This window comes from Triticum urartu, chromosome 5, assembly GCF_003073215.2.
Source record: "Triticum urartu cultivar G1812 chromosome 5, Tu2.1, whole genome shotgun sequence".
Classification (NCBI taxonomy): Eukaryota; Viridiplantae; Streptophyta; class Magnoliopsida; order Poales; family Poaceae; genus Triticum; species Triticum urartu.
In genome coordinates, this window is record NC_053026.1 from 398,646,073 (window position 1) to 398,662,196 (window position 16,124).

Consider the following 16,124-nt stretch of genomic DNA (forward strand, 5'->3'; position numbering starts at 1 on the left):
TGTACGATTGAATCGGGGGCGTCACAGCTATGCTAAATAGCAGCGATACTCGGTTCAAATAGTTATAGTCTGTTATTTTGTAACTTTACGGACAATTGTATGTACCAAAATATAAGACGTTTTTGGGCTAGTTTAGCCTAAAAATGTCTTAAATTTTGATACGAAGGGAGTACCATTTAGCGGCACACTGCTCAAACCACTATAGGGTGACTATAGTTGTAGCTGGTTATTTAAAACTTTGAGTTTATTTGCATTCCTATTCAACACCCATAATGAAATCAAAATCTGAAGTAAAAAAAATCCCTTGTCTTGCCTGTTTGTATCCATACTTAGTAGTATAAACATGTGAGGATTTCCCGGCGATTATTTTATCAGTTTAGCTACATGTTGGTCAACTGAATTTTGAATTCGGGGTTAGTCAATTTTTGAATGAAGGAAGGAGAAGGGCCTCGCCGGAGAGAAGGAAGGGGCTCGCCGTCATCACCCCATTATCCATCCTAGGCTTTAGGATGGGGACGGTGGTGGGGCTTCGTCGGAGAAAAAACTCGATGCGGGGGGCAGGGGGGGGGGGATGTTAGGCCGGCGGTAGCTAGCGGTGGAAGGAGATGTGCGGGAGGTTGAAGAAAGGCTTTGGGCCGTTGATTTCGCATCTAATGGTTCACAAAATGGACTGATCCTAGTTTTTTTTAGCTGGCTGATGTATTTTATTTTTTAGGAAAAAACATGCCCGAAGCGTGAAGGAGGCCGCACTGGCCGAGGCGGACGCCCTGATCTCCCTGGCCCCGGACGCCCTCGACAACATCCTCGTCCGTCTCCACATCCGCGACGCCGTCCGCACGTCGGTGCTCTCCCGCGCCTGGCGACACCGATGGGAGGCCCTCCCATCCCTCGACCTCCATTTCCCCTGCCTCGGAGGCGATGATGGCGCGCCGGCGGGGCTGGGGTCCCTCGAAGGCATCCTCCTCCGCTGCCCCGCCCGCGTCCGGCTCTTCCACGCGGAGCTCGACGGGCCCTACGCAGGCCGCGTCCACGACTGGCTCTTCGTCCTCGCCCGCAGGGGTGTCGAGATCCTGGACCTCAGCTTCAACGACTCGTTCCCCACCCTCCCCTCCTCCGTCTTCTCCTGCAGCCGGCTCACCTCCCTCAGCCTCTTCGGCTGCGCCATTCCGCTCCTACCCGCGGGCTTTGTGGCCTTCCCGGAGCTAAGGAAATTGACCCTCGCAAACGTCAACTTAGAGGACTATGGGGAGTACCAGCTTGAGGAGATCATTAGGACATCCCCGTTGCTCGACTATCTGGTACTTACAGATGTTTTCATCGGTGGCGAGTACATCAGAGAATGGGTGATTCGGGCGCCCAATCTCAGGCACTTGACTATTTGTTCAGAGAACTATTATGGCTGGATCCTCAAGGACTTGACATGCCTGAATTCTGCAGTCATCGATTGGTTTGACAATGTTGTTCACAACGATTTTGCCAAGTTTCTTTCCGGGCTTGTTCAAGTTAGGAAGCTTTTGGTCGTCTCATTCAACGCACCGGTAAATGCTTATGTCCCCAGTTGCTTATTTTATCTTTTGAGTCTCTTGTTTCGCAGAATCAATCCGAAACTAGTTAAAATGCCCTATATCGGAATATGGGGAGTTTTTTTTCCTCTTTAATCTGTCTGAAAAGCTAGGCTGCCACAGCTGTGCTGATATCATTAGGCAACCATATTAGAGTACACAAAATAGAGTACAAATAGCTTTGCCCTAACTGGCCTCAAGCCCACAAGGTTGATTACTTACGAAACATAATGCAACAAAGGGGGAAAATAGCCTAATCATTATCTGTATGTCCTTGGATGCTCTAAAAAAACCGCGATCTAGGTACTCCATTTTGAAAGTGCAAGTTTTTTTCCTCCCCAAATGAGCCAACATATGTAGGCCTCTGTACTGTTGAAATGATTTCCTGTCTGCCCCTTGGGCTTGGCTTCTTTCAGCCTAGCTGTGACCAATCTACTAATTAATTTGTTCCGGGTTATATACCCCCTCCGTTTCTTTTTAGTCTGCATATAAGATTTGTTCATACTCAAACTTTGTAAAGTTTGACCAACTTTGTAGAAAAAAATATCAACATCTACAATATGAAAGCTATATGGTATGAAACTTAATTTCATGATGCATCTAACAATATTGATTTCATATTGTGAATCTCGATATTTTTTTCTATAAACTTAGTCAAAGTTAACAAAGTTTGACTTTGACCAAATCTTATATGCAGACTAAAAAGAAACGGAGGGAGTACTTAATTATATCATGTTTTTGTACATGCATTGTCCCACAGACATGGTTCATATTAACCTGCATATATTATTTATTTTCATCTCGGTGTTTTATTATTCCAATTCCCAACTTGATAAAGAAGGCTGATGTATATTTTTCCTTTTTCATTTGCAAAATGTATTGATTTGTGTGTGGTTTATGGTGTGCTGAACCTTTGAACATTTATGATCTCTTTTCTATTTATCTAGAAACAATATCTGTCCCTTCGTTTGCATTGCTCCTAGATTCTAGAGATGCATCCAGTTTAAGTCCTTATATTATCCTCGCTTTCTCTTTGTCCTATTTTTCAGAGTGCTATGATACCGAAGATAATTCTGTGCACCTTTCACAACTTGAAGAGCTTGAAGTTGCGTATGCACTTTTGTGAGCAACCCCCTATTATGTTAGCGTTTTGCTTACTAAAGAGTGCCCCAAATCTTGAAAAGCTTAAAATAGAGGTAATCCTGATTTATGAATATCCCCATGCATATTTCATATAACATTGTTTAAAGGTCATTTTGGCACTTCAGGTTAATTATCTTTTTTACTTTTATATGTGAAGATCTATGATAAGGAGGAGCAGAAATTTGAGGCAAATGGAGAGTTTCAAAATGCATTATGGACTGATGGCATGTGTGCCAACCTTCAGGTTGTGCAGATGACTGGCATTAATTGGCGTCGAAATGAAATGTGCTTTATAGAGCTCATTCTCTCTAAAGCAAGGCTTCTTCGTGCATTATGTATTAGCTATGGTGGGAACGTTGTGATGTCTAGTGAGGATGCTATAAATGAATTACTAACATACAAAAGGGCTTCAGCTGAAGCTCAGGTCTTATTTAAAGGTAGGGAAACTTAATTTCACACAATAAATTTCATCTTATGTATTCTCGTTGTCTATTTAAAACTATGAATGAAATGCATGAAGTTGTTAACTTTTAAAATTATTGTCTTATGGGTGCATTGCCCAATTCCATTAAAGTTTATGTACAAAGACCAAAGCAATAAAACTGAAAAAGGATCATCAGTATTTTTGTTATTTAGCTGTTTGCAAAATTGGTGTTGTTCGCGCTATTTTAGTTTGGTCAGTGCCTCGGCAGGGGTACAAGTGGAATGCATCATTTTCATGCATGCTTCGACATAGCAATCCTGTTGTTTTTTCTAACAAGGGCAGAATCTCCTGTTCTCTGCTGCATTTCATTGAAAACTGAAAAGCCGTACTACTCCAAGCAGCTTAAACCATTGGATTCTGTATCTTGCTTAAGCGAAATCTGTGTGATTGACTTAGATGCACGGTCTTTCGCGTAATGCATCTGATATTTTCCTCTGGGCCATGCATGTGTCTGCTAAAATTTTAAGTTGATTTGTGCCAAGTGGCGATCAGTTCGTGTATATGCAGAAGTGCAATATATTTTGGTTGCATTTCCTTTATTTTGATAAGCTGCATAAAGTGTGTTTCCATTTTCATGCAGGTAAAGCAGAAGAGTATTATTAGGCCAGGACCAACTCCTGGGCATCGCTGGAGAGGTGTGGCTCCGACGAGACAGTTCTATCGCCTGATGCAGTGTCTTCGATCAGAGATGCAACATGCAGAGAATGGCTTATCAAAAGGAACCAGTTCTGTTAGAGTATAAAGGGACTGCTAGCATTTTGTGTTTTGTTCTTTTCTGAAATATATTGGCCTACCATCGGTGCTTCGGTCAGAGCCGACGATGAGGTTTAAGTTCATTGTCTTTGTCTAGCACTCTAGTTAGTAGTATACCGTAGCGAGAAGACGCCTTCGAACATGGGTCGTGTTTCGTTTGACTTTTCAGGCCTCTGAAAATGAAGCGCACTTTGCCTTTTGGTATTATATCCTTGTACTGGCTGTAGCAAATTTAGGCTGGAGAGTCCGAGGGAGTTATCTTCCATTCTTAAGAAAAACTGCACTTGCTATCCTGTTGCTAGCAAAACATAAAGGTTGTTCCTGAGCCCCCAGTCTTAGGCTCATATGGGCTCTGCCGCCGTTATTTGTAGGTACCAAGAGAAGGTTTGTTGCTCCATGGTTTCATTGGCTGCTTGAGCCGAGGATGGCCAAACAGCCAGGTACTAACATTTGCTGAGTATTGAGAGAAACATTTGCTGATTGGGTGTGATGGAGTTAGTAGAATCAAACTATCAGGGCACAAATTTCCTCGAACCGTAAAAAAGTGGTCTAAAGAATTTGAGAAAATATGTTTCGAGATGAGAAATAGCTCAACGTCTCTTTTGTGTGCACTGACATGGTATTTTGCACAAAATATACTCATGCACACAATACTCAAATCATCTATATGTGTACCTTCTTCAAATATTTTGGATCATGAATTATTTCCCTTTAGATTACTCCCTCCTCCCCAATTAACATTGGTGTCAACTTATTTTGCATTTCGACTTTAATTATTAACTTGGCCAACAAAACACAACTAATGCTCCACGAAAACTATACCCTTGAATTTGTACTTAAAAGGTTTTTAAACAATTTCTTTTAGAAACACCAAGTACTACTACGCATGCATCACCTACTGAAGACCATAGTCGCGAAGACTCAAGATTGAGGAAGGCATCGCATGCATCTTGCTATCAATGAGAACATCACCTTACACTGAAAGGATAATCCGCCTTTTTTTAGCAAATATAATCTGCCTTATTGGGACACATAATTCGTCGAAGTTGGAGTTTGATCTCTGATATGGTACAATTACCATCCAACCACAAATATGTTTTCTATGTTTTATGACACATGTCTCGTATATTATTGGTTAAATTAATGCTTAGGGCTCATTCGATTTGAAGGAAACCAAAACTTAAGAATTAGGAGCAGTGCAGGAAATTTGATAGGGCGACACTTGTCATCCTTAGTACTATCTTACCCCGTTCCTATGCAAAAAATGGGTTTTGAGTGGATGTGTAGTTTCTTTAAAAAATACACGAAATGAGTAGTATTTTTAAGGAATTCCTATCCGCGTTCCTACAAACCGAATGCATCTATAAAATTTTTTTCCCTCTGGAATCCTTCTTCCTATGTTCTTTCATACGAAAATCCTCCAAGACGAATGAGGCCGTAGGGATGACATGTAAATATAGGCAAAGTGAGTAGTATATAATTATTATTTTTTGCGATGAAAAGAGTAATATATATATCAGGTGATCCCAATCAAACATTATGGTGCCATGAGAGTCGGTTTATTGTTCACTTCATTTGGTTAAATATTAATTTCAATTCAACTTGACTAAATTATTTAGAACTACTGTTTACTCATATAAGCACATGCTCGTGTTGTTTTGAGGCGCTGAGATGTTTCAAAATCAAGAATCTAGGACACTCCCCATACACATACCTCTTACGATGCATTGTATCTTAAAATATGTCTCATTTAATGGGCTTTGTGAGTAGAATGTATATCTAGTTAAGATATGACAAGTCTCTCTTTCTTCATTAAGTGTGATGTCATGTCAGATTTTTGCTTAGTTGTCATGGCTAAGACATCGTACAAGATGGAGCATTGGGATTGCCCTTATATAGATACAGTGTTTAATGGAGTTCTTTCCAGGGCAAAGCCTTGGGTGGTCTTATTTTTTCATTAAAATTGTGGATTCATGGTTTTAATGTCTGATTAATACCCTTAAAATTTTTTAAATACCCTCAAATTAATGTCTGATTAAGAATTGTGAATTCACATTTAATAGCAGTGTACTAGTACTTCCTCCTGTCCTTTTTAATTCGCATATAAGATTTGACTGAAGTCAATTCTCGTAAAGTTTGACCAACTTTATAGAAAAAAGTACCAGCATTCATAATCTGAAATCAATATCAATAGATGTGTCATGACTTAAAGTTTCATATTGTATAACTTTAGCATGGCAGATGTTGATATTTTTTCATATAAATACGGTCAAACTTTGTAAAATTTGACTTCAGACAATTCTAATATGCATAGTAAAAAGGACCGAAGGAAGTACATCTGTATTCTGAATTATTTTTTGAGTTTGTCAGTCCTCAAAATGACACGAGAACATGTGCTTCAAAAATGCGCATGATAATCAATAGCTATATTATGTAGATTGGCATCGTACCATTATATCGTAGACAACACACAACTCTCATCCTCAACGGTTGATTTCGTCCATACCCTTGCTCCAATGACCAATTTTGGCGTCGGGAGGCAGGAGAAGGAGAGACCATGAACCTTCACGCTTGCATGATGTATAGCTTATTTGTCCTCATGCCGCTCACCCAAGCGGTTGAAGGGACAACACGGTGGAACAAGTATCTACTATCCTTGTCATGGTGGCGCGACACTTGTTACGGTGTTGACCCATGGCATATTAATGTTGGGGTTGAGAGAAAAGAATTGTCAACCGTGACACTTCTGCCTCAATTCACGGTGGCACCCGTGGTCTCATCAATAAGACCACAAGACAATGTTCCTCAGCATCTACGTGGGGGTGGATCTCCTTCTCCGACCTTTTAGTACTTCCTCCGTCCGAAAATACTTGTCATTGAAATGGATGTATCTAGATGTATTTTAGTTCTAGATACATTCATTTTCATCCATTTTGATGACAAGTATTTTCGGACGAAGGGAGTACCTTCTTTCCAGGTGATTAGGTCAACGATCCGTGGTTCGAATGGTCGTTGATGGCATCTCCTCTCTCCGATAATGTCAGATGACTTGCAGGCCACAGTTAAACGACTTTTTGGCTTCAACATGGTGAAGCAGGTATGGCATCGAGTTACGTGTACGATGCACCGTTGGTTTTTACATGTTGAAGATGGCGACAATTTTCCGGTGGGTCTATATATCTACAATTTTCCTTGCTCATTTTTGTATACATTAGGATATACTAGAAAAATTGCCCGTGCGTTGCAACGGGAGAAAAAACCACATGCCCATTGCCCGTGCTTCGCTATTGGTTAAACAACAATTGCGATAAACCAAGCGGCAGACGACAATGCAGCTAAATGAACCAAATGGATTTTTTTAGACATAAATGAACCACATAGATAATTAAGTGTATATGGTTGATGGATCAATTAGCAATACGATTCTTTGGGATGCTAGCACATATGCTCGTGCGTTGCAAGGGGGGAAAATATGGCACTCCCCTAGCCAAATAAGTATCCAGTTTCTCTAACATGAAAAAGAATTGTACTTTCACCCAAATCATTGTTTGATTTCCAATTTCTTTATTTTATTTGGACACCCACTATTTCAGGTGCTATCCACTAACAATGGTGTACTAATTGTCCATGATTAATGCAAAACATATATGTAGTGCCAGGGACAGAAGGATCTGGGATATTTGCTCAACTGTTGTGACTGGTTCATTAACTGGAAACACACATAATTATACTTTCTAAACCGCAGACAATTTTCTTATGGGCAATCTTCTCACAAAGCTCTATGAAATTGCAAGTTATCCCGTGTGCATGCATGATATACTTATACATAAGAAAATAAATCCTGTTATGTGAGACATGAACATCAGAAGAATGGTGCATATAGAAACACTTTTATGTGATGGATGCTAGTGTGATGCATATATACACAGAATTAGAGTGTGTGCTTGCTTGTGAATAATTCTTATCTAAAGAGTGAGTGCTTTTAATAAAAAAATTACAATTTCTTTTGAATATATACCAAGCGAAAAGGGAAATAGGAATCGATTGCATACCTGCACTTATTAGGTCGTGTGCAAACGTGTGTTTGCTTGCTACCATAGTTGTATGCATCTTGTCCATGGGGCTTGCTTACTTGCATGCGTGTTGCATAGATTGTGGCATGTCCACAAGTGACTGATCTGAAAATAATGCAGTGTCCGGGTGCTCGACATGGAGGATGCGTTGGTATTTATCCTCGTCGTATACGTTTCCCGTTCAAGTACACCAGCGTGTCTGGATCTGTGTGCATATGCATGAGGCAACAGCTGATGCCGCCGCGTCCTGTATCTGCCAGCCCTTCGTAGGTCCTGAGCGGTATAAGTACATTTATATAGCACCTAGGTAGTAAAACAGATGAGCTAGCCGATGTCTACTTCTAGTCCTATCTCAAATATTTTCTTTTCTCTCCTCTCCATCTGTTTCTCTTTTCTGAGATGAGAAAATAAAAACCTTCAGCAGCGCTAGGCTGGCCCAACTCTCCTTGTCTCTCTCTCTCTCTCCCTAGTTTTTCCTCCAGCCCATCTGGGCCTACCAGCGCCTGCCGGCCCATCTCCTAACCAAGGCCCGCCTAAACCCTTCTAAACCTAGCTGCACAGGAGCCATCGCTCCATCCCCTCACAGCCACTCGATCCCAACTCTTTGCCTAAAAAAAATTCAATCCCAACTCTCTCTCCCTCCCGGTCCCCTTCGACGGCTCTCTCCCTCACCCCGATCTCCTTTCGCGCCGCTGAGGTGGGGGCTCGATCCCGAGCGTCCGTCTGTCGCTCCTGCCGGCGTCCGTCGTCGCCAGACAGACCCCGTTGCCTCTTCTTCCCTTCCTGCCGCCGAGAACGGGGCTAGATCTCGTGAGCACCCATCCGCCACTCCTGCCAGCGTCCCTCGCCGCCGGCCGACGGGACGGCTGGACCCCACCGCCTCTTCTTCCCTTCCTCTCCGCCTACTCGCTCCTCCAACCGGCCGTCCAGCACGCCGTCATCTTCTTGCAGCGGCACCGCCGTTCTCTGCTCCCCTGGCGCTCTTCACCACACGCCATCTCCGCCTCCTGCCCCGTCGTCTGCTGCCTAGGTCGCCGACCTCCTCGTGTATCTCCTGTGAACGAGCGGAACAATTTTTTACTGTAGTAACTTAAATCTGTAGCGCGGGTTAGTACCACCTCATTTATATTACGATTTTGTCTATACAAATCGTAAAAGCATATTATGACATGAGAAGAAAGCGTATTGTGACGGTGAACCCGATAAAGTCAATCCGTGCTTTATTATTAGGACTAGTAAACTTGCACGTGCAACACACGTCTTCTGTATTTGAAGTCATGTCTTGTATACAATAACGACACCCCTCCACCGCCTCATCCCTTTCGGGCGCACGCTCGCGCCTACGCTCGATGAGATCCTTCAGGGCAACACCTCTTTCCTTGACTTCCCCTTGTACATCATTTTCCTCAACCCACAGCACCACTCACCTCTCCTGCCAGTACATGCGGATGGAAATCAGCATGTGCTAGCGCCAGCTGGGTAAGCTTTAGCAAAGAAGCAGAGAAGACGGATAATAGAGACAATGCAATGATCAATGGGCTAGAAGCAGTGCAAAGTGAGGAAGGGCTTCAGCTTCAAAGGTAACGGCATCCGGATGTTTCATTTTTTCCTACTTTCTATTGGTTTTGCCGAGCCTAACAACTATCTCTTTCAAAGAAACTCAAGAGAAAAACAAATACATGACAAAATGAGGGATTCGTCCCGCCCTTATGGTTGGACACAATTAGAATTCATGTTCTGTAGATTACCAGAGAACAAAATCAAAATTGGTAGCGGTGCATAATACAAATAAATAATTCCATAAAAAAACCAGCATTTATTGCTGAAGCAATCCTCTCAGGGAAATGTGCCAAGTCCAGCACCCATCCTTAGAAAATGACCAAGATGATCTGCTCCAGAAAGTTTGAGAAATGAAGCTCCTCCGAACTGTGATGCTGATTCTCTATATCCAATATTTCCACTAATTACTTGATGAAATATTTTATCTGATGGTTATGTGGATATATATCAGGCTAAATGAACCAGCCGATTGCGGACATGACAAAATATTTAGTTAAAAGCCTGAATTGTTGTCATCCATGGCGCCTAGATCTAACTCTTCATCGGAAACAATTACTTCCTGCAAATCATAGTAGCCTACACGGAAAAAATAGTTTAATACAATTATTTCCCATACCCTAAGATATAAGTACCATACTAAAATGATACGCCTCACGGTAGTCTTCTAGCAAAAATAATTGATACGTAAACATGATAAAATCAAGTACTATTCATGCCATAAACATTTCAAGCTTAGGAACCCAATATTAATCACGTACCACAGGTCGAGGTTTTACATCTTGAATACTATGGAAATGATGGTAGCAAAATCAGAGGATTGAGGACGATACATGCTCCAGAATTGTTGTAACTGTCCTTGGAAGTGTGTAGCAGAATCAAATATTGATTGTTAGAACTCAGTTCGGATAGAAGTAAAACAACAAATTTAACTATACAATTAATACATGGTTAGTTGGTCAATGTCCTTCCAGAACATGAATTTGAATTGTGTGGATGCATACTACTACCTGCAAAAGCATGATAGACATCATCACCATATATGTTTCTCTTCCTGTGTTTTGGTTGCATTATCTGTCAGGTAATTCATGATTTCTCGAACTCCTACCTGAGCAGCAAAATAATGACAGAGATTGTTACAGCATTTGACTCACCTCTATGAGCAGCAGTGAGTTGGCGATGACCCTGAAAAAAATAAGGGAACCAAAAGAGCTACATTAATTCCACTCTGAAGTAGTTTAACAAGTATTGTAGGAAATATTTTTGATCTAAAAACGAAACTATCCATTAGTTGCACAATGAATCTCTCGTGCTAGTTGTTCAATCTAGCAGTTTGGTGGCATGGACAGAACAGACTTTCAGTACTTCTTTCGTTTGAACCTTAAGACATAACCAAGCACATACAAGATAAACCACCCAGCACACTTTCCTTGCTACAAGAGAGCATACAACTGAAGCAGATCTCCATCCTTAAAATTGTTGATTTTTATCATAACATTCCAAGAAGAGACAGTTTCCCGGTTATTAATTTAATTTACAACTAATTTCCCCGCAAAAGATTGCTTTCTAGTTGGAGATGTAGAATTAAAAGAATATGTTAAGTTGGCTGGACACGTCATTCCATTCCAGATAAGTATTGCTAGATTTAAGCTGGTTGGACATGTTTTCATTGTAAACTAATAGTATTGCAACTGTATATTTGCATAAGTCGATTACAGCTGTGCGCAGGAAGACTCATCCCAGCTTCTCGCTGGATTACAGTCGATTACACCACTTTCAGCTTGCTCTTATGGCAGTCAGGTGTGAGCCCAGTTGTTTGAACAACATAGAGGTACAAAATTAATTCAAAATAGCCATGAGTGACATCTCAATATCCTCTCCATCTCTCTCTCGGCTGGGTAGGAAAGATGGGACAAGCTGCAAATATACAAGGTGGGAGAAGGGCCGGTTCATACCTTCAGGAGAAGAAGCAGGCGCTAAGCCTCTGCCGCTGCTGGTAGCCCACCGGAGTATCCCCTCTTCGCCGCCCCGCAGGCCCTCGCCCGCCACAGGCCACTCGCACCCCGCAGCCGCTCGCCCGCCAATCCCATCTTCTTCCCCTGCTGTGCCGCAGTGGAAGAGCCGAGCGTAGATCGAGGGAAGGGAGCCGGCGGCGCAGATCGAGAGGGAGAGACAAGGAAGGGTTTCATCACGGCTTCACGAACCAAATAGAGGAATGAGCGTTGTATGCGCAGTCGCGGGCGCAGTGTGTGAAACATTCCTCTGCGGACGGAGTATGGTCAGTCAAGGGAAATTGCTAACTGCACCCCATAGAGCTATTAGATTAATGATGGCTGTTAGATTAAGATTTGTGAGTCTAATTGTGCGGTACAGATTGGTTTGTGTAGTGTTGTGGGTCTAACTGTGGGGTACACATAAAAAAATTCTTGTTCGATTGTTTAATAGTAGTAGTAGTAGAAGAAGAAATAGTCGAAGAAAATAGATGTAGATGTAGAAGAGATCTAGCCCATCCCACATAAGTTAATTCCCCATCCTTTAATTCCCCATATTTTAGGGAACTAAAATTTTGTCGATCTAGTCCATCCCTTCAACTTAACCCCCCAAATGCACTTGACCCCACATAGAAGCCTTTGTTCTTCTTTCTTCATCCGTGCACGCGAACAATGTTGACTTCTCACCGTCCATGAGCTAGCCAGGGACTAGGATAGATGATTAACAAAAGTAATTTCATAGACTCACTGTTGGCAACATACGTGTGTGATGAAGGTGTTGAGAATGTAGGCAAAAATCCTCAGAGACTAATCTATCGTTAGCCCAGGCATTGAGCGAGAAAAAGCAGCTTCCCCTGAGTCGAGCAATGGGATAATTAAAGGGAACTGATCAAGTGCTTAACTGAAAATTGACGAAATATTCCTATCACCAGAATTCCTAGAACAAGGGGATAGTTTTATCAAGTTGATGGGTCCAAAGATCAAGGTTTTGCTTCCGTTGAGAAATTGAGAAGAGAAGGGTTGTGGCATTCTTCCCCTAAAAGGTGCACACCCGTTGTCGTGGAATTGTCACGGCAGATGTCCTAGTGTGAGGACTTAGTCGCGAGGCCAACGCATTTATGTGGTAGCTTGAGAGGGGTTGAACGGGACGAGAGACGCGATGTTTTACCCAGGTTCGGCCCCTCACAGTGGAGGTAAAAGCCTACATCCTGCTTCATTGATATTGATGATAATGATCACGGTTACAAAAGTGCTCTATCTCGAGAGCTATTGTCTAAACCTAACTTGTCCAACTTGTGGAACTTGTGAATCTTGTCCCTTTTGGGGAGCCCTGCCCCTCCTTATATATGTTGGAGGGGCGGGTTACATGTAGATTCCTATTAGGATTAGGACTAGTCTATCTCTAATACAAACCGGATACAAGTCCAGGTCTTAACTCCTTGTAAGATAAATGTTCCTCATGCCTTTCCTCTTAAACCGGCCCACCGTTAAACGTGAACCGACCTTCTGGGCTTTGGGCCTTGTCATCCGTCGATCCCGCACGCCGGATCACCAGTGAGTCACAATGACCAAGGTGGGTTGCTTGTAAACTGCCAGGTCAGGGCGGGTCGCTAGTAACTCGCCAAATGTCAGCGGGGTCTTCAGATAAACCGCCAAGTTCGGCCGGGTTAACTTCCGGCCGGTTTACACCGCGGGGTATATCCCCGACATTAGCCCCCAAGTTTAGCTTGGATTTATTCATGGTAAACTTATGCTGCAAAATAAATACAAGAACAAATTTGACAGGTTATGCTCCGGGTTAAGAATTTTTGTAAACCGGTACCCGATCATCCTTAAGTCCTTGTTATTTCCTCCTTCTGGGAAATCCAGGTCAACAGACCAGCTTCATAATCAATTTGCCGACATTGGCTTGTCATCGAGAAATATTGTGAAGAATAACTCCTTTGACTCAGCTTCGCCGGTTTAAGAAATATGGGTCTGAAAATACTTATCTGATATTCAGCCGGTTTGAAGATGTAAAACTTGCCGGTTTAATATTACCAAAATGGCTGGTTTATAAATATTGATGGCGCCGGGTCATAATTGTTGTCGACACCGGGTCATGTAACTGATCTTCCTGATTTGCTCAAAACTGATAAAATAAAGATGTTCCTTCTTTATATGCATAATACCTGTAGCCCCCAAGTCTTAAGAGGAGAACATAGTGATAACTTAAGACTTGCTCCAATAAGTATTTCAACCTTGAAGAAATCCGATTAGTTCATCTCAATCATATAAACTGAATACTCCATATATGTAGCCCCCAAGTGCCGGGTTGTCATACTTGCAGCACCTGGGACTTGTAATTTCCCGATGCTCATAAAAAACTTCAACCAGTGTAGCCCCCAAGGGCCGGGTCATTATGTAAAGAATGAGCAGGGACTTTGAAAATATGATCATGTAGACTTTAACAGCAACGTGTAGCCTCCGAGGGCCAGCTCAGTAAGATAATATTGAGCCGGGACTTTATATATACTTCATTGAGAATAATATTATATTATGTAACTCCCATCATGGGGCTTGAACTCACGTCCACAAGGTTAAGAGCTTTGTGCTTTACCAACTAAGCAATGGATCCTTCAATATTATGGACGAAAACTTATGTACCTTGAATTGTTGACAGGAGCAATTGGTAGCCCCCAAGGGCCGGCTCATTATAATATGATGAGTCGGGTCTTCAATAAGACTAGTAAAAATGACTTTGCATTAGCCCCCAAGTGTCATGGTGCATGCTTGCAGCGACATGAGACTTGCATGTAATCTCAATTTGAATAATGTAGCCCCCAAGTGCCGGGTTGTAAGCCTGCAGCGACTCGGGACTATTCCTTCCATTGTAGAATAAATCATATCCTTTGATAAAAGAGTAGACATTGCGCTATAGCGACTTTGAAAACCTTAATAATAAAAATCCAGCCATGTTGGCTATTCAAGATAATATAATCCGGTATGAAAACCTTATTCATTCAATATCATAATGAAATTTCAGCCAAGTTTGGCTATTTGAATAATATAACCCAATGATTTATAAGCGCATGATTCCAATGGCGCAATCCAAATATATATACTGGCGACTTATTGTCCAAAGCCAGGCCGGTTTAACAAACCTGTTTCTGCATACAACAAGTTTAAAGTGTCCTGACGGTTTACCGCCGGACGGGTCATAATACCCAACATATAACCCGGGTTTATAACCAAGGCTGCACTTAAAAATAATCAAATATGAAATATATCATACCTGTGACATTGAATGGCATTGTTGGTTTTACCAACTTTTTGTAGTAAGGGTGATAACCCAAATCTTGAGTACTGATAACTCCTTGCATATTGTGCCAGTTTATGATAAAACCGTGCCAGGCTGTGATAAACACCGTGTTACTCCATAAGAGGATGTTAACAACAAGGATCAAACCGGGCAAATAGTCTCCGGATTGACGTGAACTGTGTTCCGTCAATTGATTGGTTGAAAACTTTGTCGATTTTTAAAAAAACGCAATAAAAAAAGAAAAAGGTATCTTGCAAAGAAAAGTGCGAAGCAAAAGCAATGACAAAACCGTTTGCAAAAAAGGTTTATTTGAGTTGATCAAATGGCGTTACCATGGCCGAACACGACCAAGCTCCCGTTAGGTGTAACTATGGTTCTAGTCAGCCAGGTCCCCAAATGAAACCGTGGCATTTATGCCGACCAAGTGGCATGGCGATGGTTCGGGTTCAACCAAGCCCCCAAGTGATTCTGTGGCCTTAGGCCGATCAAGAGGCATGAGTGGTTCAGACGTGACCAAGTCCCCAAGTGATCTGGTGGCTCTCGCCTATCAAGAGGTATGGTATTGGTTCGGACACGACCAATCCTCCAAGTGATATAACACAATGCTTTTAAAAAGCAAACTCAAGGGATAAACCGGAGGCCGCTTTAGAACAACTCCGTGTAATCACACATGATGTAAAAGAACAGAGACCCCGCTTTATGAAGCAGAAGCCCCCATGTGATCAATAATATGCTAGGCCAGTAAGGCGGGATACCCATGTTTGAACCGCGCATCATGGCAGCAGGTCCTCTTTGGCAATTTTTAACTTTTTGCAAGAGATAAATTCTTCTTGAACCGGATGTTAAACCGGATATTGAGAGCTTCAAAGCTTTGTGATTTAATTTGTCCTACATTGAAGAACTTGCAAGACAAAGTAATGGCTCCTCTTTTTTAAAAGAAAGCAATATATAATATAAAAATATACCGGATGGATTTCACCTGATGCGTCAGGTCAGAGATTATCAACGCGGAGTTGATGATCACCGGGTGAAGCTGAAATTACCCGCAGGTGAGTCGGCCGCGGGAGCTAAGCAGATGAGCCGGCCCGGTGTTGTAAACCGGCGCGGACGAGCAAATTGTCCTCCACGTTGTAGACCGGCGCGGACGCGTGAACCGGCCGCGAGGGTGGACGGGCGAGTTGTCCGTGTCGTCGTGAACCGGTACGGACGGGCGAGTTAATCACAGGCGCTGTCCCGGCAAGCTGATGTAATCCGGGCCGT

General features: G+C 42.4%; 1 protein-coding gene and 1 long non-coding RNA gene across 2 annotated transcripts; one reads left to right on the top strand and one right to left on the bottom strand.

Annotated features, from left to right (window-relative positions):
- The first annotated feature begins 605 nt into the window (after positions 1-605).
- Positions 606-4,255, top strand: LOC125507059 (F-box/FBD/LRR-repeat protein At1g13570-like). Its single transcript, XM_048671752.1, has 5 exons — positions 606-616; positions 716-1,538; positions 2,612-2,758; positions 2,863-3,142; positions 3,770-4,255. Exons 1-5 carry the CDS (start codon positions 606-608, stop codon positions 3,790-3,792), a joined length of 1,284 nt encoding a protein of 427 aa, XP_048527709.1. The 3' UTR covers positions 3,793-4,255.
- A 5,436-nt stretch (positions 4,256-9,691) lies between these two features.
- LOC125509269 lies at positions 9,692-11,831 on the bottom strand. The gene is made up of 3 exons (XR_007284021.1): positions 11,528-11,831; positions 10,334-10,757; positions 9,692-10,151 (listed from the first exon to the last, which is right to left on the bottom strand). It is a non-coding gene; the product is annotated as an uncharacterized LOC125509269 (long non-coding RNA).
- Between the last annotated feature and the right edge of the window lie 4,293 nt (positions 11,832-16,124).